Source organism: Parasteatoda tepidariorum, chromosome 7 (genome assembly GCF_982258835.1).
Source record: "Parasteatoda tepidariorum strain Cologne lab strain chromosome 7, Ptep-v5.0, whole genome shotgun sequence".
Classification (NCBI taxonomy): domain Eukaryota; kingdom Metazoa; phylum Arthropoda; class Arachnida; order Araneae; family Theridiidae; genus Parasteatoda; species Parasteatoda tepidariorum.
Window position 1 is genome coordinate 68,868,649 of NC_141761.1, and position 8,221 is coordinate 68,876,869.

The 8,221-nt window shown below is 29.5% G+C and overlaps 1 protein-coding gene across 1 annotated transcript in view; it reads right to left on the reverse strand.

Moving 5' to 3' along the window:
* LOC107447212 (uncharacterized) overlaps positions 1–6,101 on the reverse strand; it is a 29,237-nt gene extending 23,136 nt beyond the window's left edge. Inside the window, exon 1 of the mRNA XM_016062073.5 lies at positions 5,843–6,101. Coding sequence (XP_015917559.3) covers positions 5,843–5,892 — 50 coding nt within the window. The 5' untranslated portion in view covers positions 5,893–6,101. The remainder of the gene's footprint in view (positions 1–5,842) is intronic.
* Positions 6,102–8,221: the final 2,120 nt, after the last annotated feature.

Consider the following 8,221-nt stretch of genomic DNA (forward strand, 5'->3'; position numbering starts at 1 on the left):
TTGAACTGTATAAGCATTTTTGTTCCTTTTCGCCCATTCAAAGCATTTTGCTAGACTCTCATCTTGTTCTTGAAGAGTCTTAAAATCCAATTTAGTGTCATTTTCCATTCTTGCATTCTTAATGTCTTTTTGTGAAATTTGGGTAATGACAGCACAATTTGAAGTATTTTCTTTCAATGGTGATGGTTCGTCGCTAGAGTCTTCCCCCTCTGAAGAGGTATTCCATTGAAGATTACTGTGACAAAGCTCAATATTTTCACACAGTATCTCATAAGCTGAAGAACTTAGCAGCAAATCGGTTACCAGCTTCCTTGAAACAGCACAGGTGATAGGTACACTACCATGAAGTTCGTCATTTATTTTCATTTGGAAAATTTTCAGTGGAGTGACTTCGCTTTCTCCGAAAGCAGAAGATATCTCTATTTTACTTTCTCCTTCACAAGGTATGTCGGCGACTAACTTCTCGCGGACTACCGATATCTGGGCTCCTGTGTCTACAATGCCATTTAGAACCACGTTTCCGCATTTAACTCTGACGAGTTTTAAATCATCTATGTTTCCAGATATATCCACGGATTTTGAGACAGGAATAGAAATCTTGGCAGTTAGCACTTCTGGTTTTTCTTTTTCTAAAGGGAGTGGTGACGATTGGATTAGATTGTTTTGGGCAGTTGTAGGAGTGTTTCTAGGTTGCCGATTTTTAAGGCAAAATCTGGATGTATGGCCTTCTCTTCCACAAGTATAACAAGATAGTTTGGAAAACGACCTCTGTAGTTCATCACTCTTATGGGGTGTATATGCGCTTGATGAGCCCTGTTTGTAGAATGATTTGTTTCTTGAATTTCTTTCTGAAGGTGGAGAACGAGGTCGCCACTTTTCATTAGTTTTGTCTTTTGAGGGAATTCCAGTTGTTTTCCTTGAATCATTACGTACACTGTCATATTCGTCAAGCTTATCCGCTAATTTGGTTGGAGAAACGAAATTTGCCCACTCATCAAGAAGGTGGTCTCTTACTTCATGAGGTACCTTTTTCTTAAGTTGATCAGTGATAATGAGATTTTTTAAACTGGCAAAGTCTTTTATTTCAAGTCCATCAATCCACTCTTCGAAATAATTCGTGATTTCATAACAAAAATCCCTCCACGATTTTTCAGTGCTTTTCTGGTGCATCACAAACTTTTTTCTAAAACTTTCAGGATTCAATTTAAATCTCTTTAATAAGATGGTCTTAATGTATTCGTAGTCTTCAAATTTTTCTTCAGATTCTCTACCAATTAGTTGAATGATTTCAGAAGGCAGTAAAGTTAATAAACATGACACCCAGTCTTTAGAATCAATCCCTGTTCTTTTAGCCTGTCTTTCAAATAAAGATAAATAAATCACGATATCATCATCCCTTAACTTGAATTTAGGAATGAGCTTAATTAAGTCAACGTTATGTTGTCCGTTTCCATTGGGCGATGAAGTTTGAGTTAGTTGAGTACGGGATTCAATTTCAAGTTTTTTCAACTCAAATTCCATTTGTTCTCTTTTCTGCTGAGCTTCGATTTCGTCCTTCCTTCGCTGTTCCTCAATTTCTTCCTTCCTTCGCTGTTCCTCAATTTCTTCCTTCCTTCGCTGTTCCTCAATTTCTTCCTTCCTTTTCCTCTCTTCCACAATTGAGAAAAACATTTCTCTGGCAAACGCTTCATCATATGTGTCACTTTGTGTTATTTTGTTTTTTAGTGTTATAATTTTCATACTTGGCTCCACATCAATTTCTAATTCGGTGGCCAACGTTAACAAATCCTCCTTCTTACCCTTTCCCAAAAATGCCATGGCTTAAATTTAATAATTCTCAATCATAAAAAAAATTAACGGAAAAAATTGACTACTTCCTAATTAATATTCCAATAATTTCTTAAAAGAAAACACATAAATGAACATCGTTCACAAATCTATAGAAAATGTCTATTTTTGACAATCTCAAAACGAAATTAACAACCTCAAAATACTGAGAATACTTTGTAATATTCAGTTATCGATTTGTTATATAATAAACCTTATATAATAAACCTTAACACTTATGAACATTTTAAATCAATACTTTGTTTACACTAGATATAATATATACTTTCCTACAAGTTCACAAATTCAAAACATAAAAATTATTTTAACCAAAATAATTATTCTTAGAACAAAAATCAAATTCTACGTGAGAATGAAAACTTTAACTGAATATTTTAAATCATTAAATGCGATAAGAAATTTATAAATAACTTTCGTATAAATTTCTCTTTAAAATGTACGAAAACAAAATATATCATATGTATAAAAAAAATTCAACAATGATACAATTCAATATCAAAATAATCAAATAGAATAAAACAAACTCAATTTTGTATTTTTTTCTTATTAAAAGACACTTGCCTCTTCTTTCAGAAATAAAAAAAAACATTTTATACAAAAATAAAAGAACCAAAACAATCGTTTTAGAATGAGACTTCCAAGGTTGGTTGACGCCAAATTATATTCCGTTATTCGATACAACCTATGCTTTTTTTTGTTTGGTTTAATAAATCTTAGTTGATATAAATAATAGATCATTCAGCATTCTTTATTTTTCGAAATACGATTGCAACATTATATTTTATGCTGCTTCCAATAATTCCCCAAACAGAATTTAAAAACCACAATAAATTCAATTTTATCAAATAAAATTTTCAATTACGATACCACGCTATATGTTATGCACTGGCGTGCTTCCAACAATTTCCAAAACAGAACTTAAAAACCACAATAAATTCAATATAATGAAATAAAATTTTCAATTATTTGGGACGAAAATCAAAACAACAAGAACAACCAAATTCTTTTTAGAAATATGCTATCTACGTACTCTGGCGAGTAAAAGAATTCACTTTAGAACACTGGCGTGTTCGTACTCTGACGAGTAAACTAAATTAATGTTCCATGTCGGAACACAAACATTTAATTTCCATTTTGTATAATTTTCGCCCAAATAATTATAATTACTTATTTATGGGAGCATACATTTACAAATATAAAGTGAGCTCTCACCTGGTTTTTGGTTCTGCATCATCTTCGGCGGCTGCGCCAGTAATATTTCGCAGGTTCTTTTTCAGATTTTTCAATGTGAAATGATTTCACCATAAACCTTTCTTGGCATAAACGATTTTATTTAGATGCATACTTATGCCACGGCACAAACATGAAGTATATAGAAAATAATAGTAATTAATCACATAATCGATGAAACTTCGCACTCCATCATAGAACTTTCCACTCTTCTCTCACCAAGCTAGAGAACCCCCTCTCGCTTCTTTGTTTTCCCTTAAGTTTTTTTGTATCTCGCAGCGCCATCTATTGTCGACGATTCTTACATATTCCAATGTTTGAAGTAATATGATTCAGAAAAGTATGGAATAAAAATTCGGTACTTACATATTAACGCCACCGCCGCTACAGATTTGGCGGTTTTTAAGTGCCGCCAATCTACACTTAAAATTTTTGCACAATTCATAAAATAAAACACTTTATTTAAAATCAAAATAGTCGATCGGATTTCGGTGGAAAATGAGCCGATATAGAGTTTAGCATAGATTCAAAACAATCATATCGCCATATGAACTCTGATAAATAAGATTTCAAATGAAATAACATTTCCAAAACATACTTTTACCAAGATAAAGTTTCATGTTGTGGGAATTGGTACATTTTCGTTTTTTCGGTAAAATATTTCCCTCCTGAAAAAATAAAATTGCATCTTGTTTTGTTTTTGGCAAATCCCAAAGACGAATTTTCGTAGCACTAAAAATGGCGACAAAAAAGAATTGTTTTTTTGTTTTTGCTTCGTCAGCATTCTTTATTTTACGTTTCTAAATAATGATTTTTATTGAAACTTGAAATTTTTTGATAAAAATTGTTGTCAAAAAACTTTGTTTACAAAATTAAATTTCATAAAATTATGAAGCTTATGTATACTTTTTGTTCATTTTAATTTTTGAAGTAATATGATTCTTAAAACTATAGAATGTAAAGTTTAAATGGGCCTTTCATGTTATATCATTAAATTTAGTAATACTATTTCTCGGTCATTAGGTTTTAATTCTTATAAGAATATACATATTTTTTTCTGTTAATGTACAAATATTTTTCCGATGTGTTTTGGATATTCCTTCTCTAATAAAAAGAGATACCATTTTGTTTTCGGTTGTACAAGAAAGAATATGAAGCATTTTTCTTTTTTAAATTTAATAAAGAAGGAACGTTGCAATGCTACACGCTACATTAACGACGTCTCCAGAGTAACGGGTAAGCGTCTCATACAACAACGCCCCCTATAGTTCGTTGCGATCGCGAATTCAATTCTGGCATCTGATGGTGCAATAAAGTCTAAAAATATTAAAAAAATTATTGGCTAGCGAAAGCATGAATAAAATAAAATAAACACATAAAGAGATAAACAAAAATTAGAAGACTTTAAAATGCAGAGTTATAAGCAATTTGAATTTGAAGAAGAGCATCACAGCTCAAATAAATCTTCATAGGCTAAATTAAGCCTTACCTATTGAAACACAGAGCTATAAGCGAAAGCAAAGAGCACAGCGCACTTTACTATACTCAATAAAAGATTATGTAGAACAGAAAGTTGTTGGTTTTTTTAGATATGAGTTTTGTTTTGAAATTGAGTTTTTATATAAATTTGGGTTCTCTGGCTTATTTGAGTTATTAAGGGTTCTTCATATTTGGTACTGTTTGTGAATAAAAGTTTTTTTCATAAGAAACAGAACAGTTATTTATGTAGCTTGAGTGCCAAGGTTTAAAGTTGTAATAATTATTTAAAAAAATATTTTAGGCTTTGCCTGGAGGTAACATTGAGCTATACTCGGAGTTTGTTACCTTCCAGGAATTTTTTTCATTATTTTTCTTTAATTTTTTTAAAAACTTTTTATGGGTCACTACTTGAAAGTTGTGAACACTTGGTATTCATTTCGGCACAAAAGATATGGAAATCTTTAATTTTGACGCCTTAACTCTAATTTTTGACAGTTTCTGATTATTCCACATTCTAACAAAATGTGTTTAGATCAGGATTCAACACCAAAATTTTTGTCGGATGATAACACACATATTTTAAAGAATAAAACAATATATTGTATACAACTTGTAGATGTTGAAATTATGGTAACAATTTTTTTAGCATAAAAATAAATAAATACGAGAGTAACATAACAACAACAAGAATAAAGAATCATGCAGTAACTAGCCAGGGCTAAATAGAGAGAAAAAGATTTACATAAATACTGTCATTTTTATGAAACTTGGAAAGATAAAAAGCTTTTGACAGATTTTTATTTGACATTTTTACACATATTTTTGACAGCTTCCGACTAGTCTAAATTCTAACATCAATTTTCAGGCAAGGATTTAATGAGAAAAGTTTTATCAGGCAAATAACACATACGTTTGATAGAATATACGGGGATGAAAAGAAGTAGATGGTTTAATGGTCTTAGCAAAAATATGATTAAAGGAGCAATTAATGTTTAGCAATGTTGCAATTGATTTAAGATTGCAGCTAGTTATTGCAGTGCACAAAAAATGAGCTATAATTATAAGCACCAAAAATGGTTACTTTAAACTAGATATGCAAAATATGTGAATATTAAATTGCTCTCGGCAAAACAAACAGTTGTACATTTAATGCAGGAATCAAATAAATTGAGAGTATTAGTAAAATCAATACAATACCAGCAAATCCACGTATATTAATAATTAACAAAAATGTTAATAGTAGCAACATATTAAAAAGGTAGCATCGTAATATGCTTTTTCTTACCTTACACCAGTGACTTGACTTTTCATGTTTGTTTGCGTTTCAACTTGCATTTGACAGCATAAAAATACTCTTCGAAACAAAAAGAACTAAAATGTATTAAAATTTTTAAAAATAATACAATGACATTAATATAAAAGTACTACTTCCCGAGAAGTTTTGTAATAGTAAAACAATTGTGTATCTATAAATTTTACACTTATCAGAAGGGGAACATCATTGGATGCATTAGCCGGTAGCCGGCGCTTATTTCTATGGGGTTGCCGATTTTCTTAATCTTAAGCTCAATTGATGAGTAAAAAAAAAAAATTAACGCCTGGTAGAAACTTAAAATTAACTTCCTTTATTTGTAAAATAAAGGAAATTAAAAGTTAGAGTGTCAGGAAAAGTATAAATTATTTATCGGTCGATGTCGACATTCAATTTTTTCATATCCAGCAAGACAAGAAGTTAATAAAATTCTAATTAAGATGATAAAAAACAAAATACTTCCGATTAATATTTCAATGTTAACAGTATCCAATAAAGGCATATTTAAAGACTATAAATATTTGTGCAACAAATTAATATAATTTAGGAATTACTGCGAAGTCTAGCATCAGGAAAAAAATTCGAACAAAAAGCGATTAAGTGCCAAATGTGGAATAATTTACTATATTGCCAAAATCAAAAATAAAACCTAGTTAAAAACTAATTTAACTCAAATTTTTGTTTATAGAGTATTTATTGCACTGCACATAACATTAAATACGATTATTAGGATAATCAATATATATCTAAATATAATTTTCCAGTTTTTTTTAAAGTATTGCGAAATTTACATTTGTTACCTGTAACCTGTGATGACGCAATTTCTTGCTCATATGATTTGTGTTTGTTGATGTTTGTTTTGTGTCTTATGTGAAATTTTTTTTCATAAGTAATTAAAGAAATATGGAAACGAAAATACGAAATGTTATTTTAGATGTTGCCAGTAAACCTGGAGTTACTGGCGTTCTCATTGCTGATCAAAATGGTCTTTGTCTTGGTTCGAAAGGTTCCATTGACAGTTCAGTTTCTGGAAGTCTTGTTCATTTGATGCAGTTAGCCAAAAAACTAGAACCCACTAAATCACCTATTTTGAAATTAGAGGCCGACATAAGTAGTATTATTATCAAGAGTGATGATAAAATTACTCTTGCATTAGCAATGAACCAAAAAAAGCATTGAAATATGTCTCTAAGCGAAGCCTCTCTTGAAAAATGATACCATGAGATTTTACTAATAATAACTACAGTGATCTTTTCATTATTTATAAATATCTCTAGAATATTGAATTTGTGTTGCTGTTAATTGATATATTTATGTATGTTACATTTCGAAAGCTTTAAACTTTATGTTTAATTGATATACCTAATTGAAAACAAGAAATATTTACATTGATAATGTATCATGTATTTGTTTGTGAAAACTTTTGATGTTTAATTAAAAGAGAAAATGATATGAATTTTTTTTAATGATAGAGCAAGTTCAAAATCTATGTTTTTGCTCAAATAAGTAAAATATGAATGTGTTTTTAATGGAGTTATATTCTTATAATTTTTGTACTAACGTGTCTTCTGTGTGTTTAAAATTGTACTACTTAGTTATTTATTTTTTATAGCGTGTATCGAATTTCTTGTAGATAGTCTTTGAAACCACCATTATTTAATGCTTTTGTATGAATTTGATTTCATTTCAAAATTTGTAATTAGAAGAGTAAGGTTAGTTGATGCCATTTATGTAATATTAAGCAATACTTTTATTCATTAATAACACCTTAATGTAAATGCTCATTACGATAATTCTTGGTAAAGTAATAAAAAATTATGTTATTCCATTAAGAAACATAAATAAAATCTGTTTTTATATCTTGGTTAATCTTGTTCTTATTGACTACATACATGTAAGTGATCTAAATACGTTTGTATTAATAGTCTCTTTGGTGCAATACTTTATTTTTGAATATCATTAATTATATTAATAATCAATTGAAATTTTCGTTTACTGCGTAAAATAAAAAAATCCGGTCATTGACTATAATTTCTAGAGATTCTTAGTTTCTATGCGTTGAATAAGTTTTAAATTCATTAATAGCCCCTTAATTTAAAAGCACAAGATTGGCTTTTTCAATCTTTTTTTGAAATAGTTTAGTTAAGGGATTAAATTCTTCATTGATTTCATTATTGATATACATGAAGGTTAGGCAACTATATTTTACTTTATTATGAAAAATATTTTCTATCTGTCACTTTATTATAAATACCGAAATGCCTAATTTAAAATTTTCATAATTTGAAATCAATTTTCAAGATTACCAACCGCCATATTAGTAATCTAAATTCACTTCAAATTCTTGTCTGT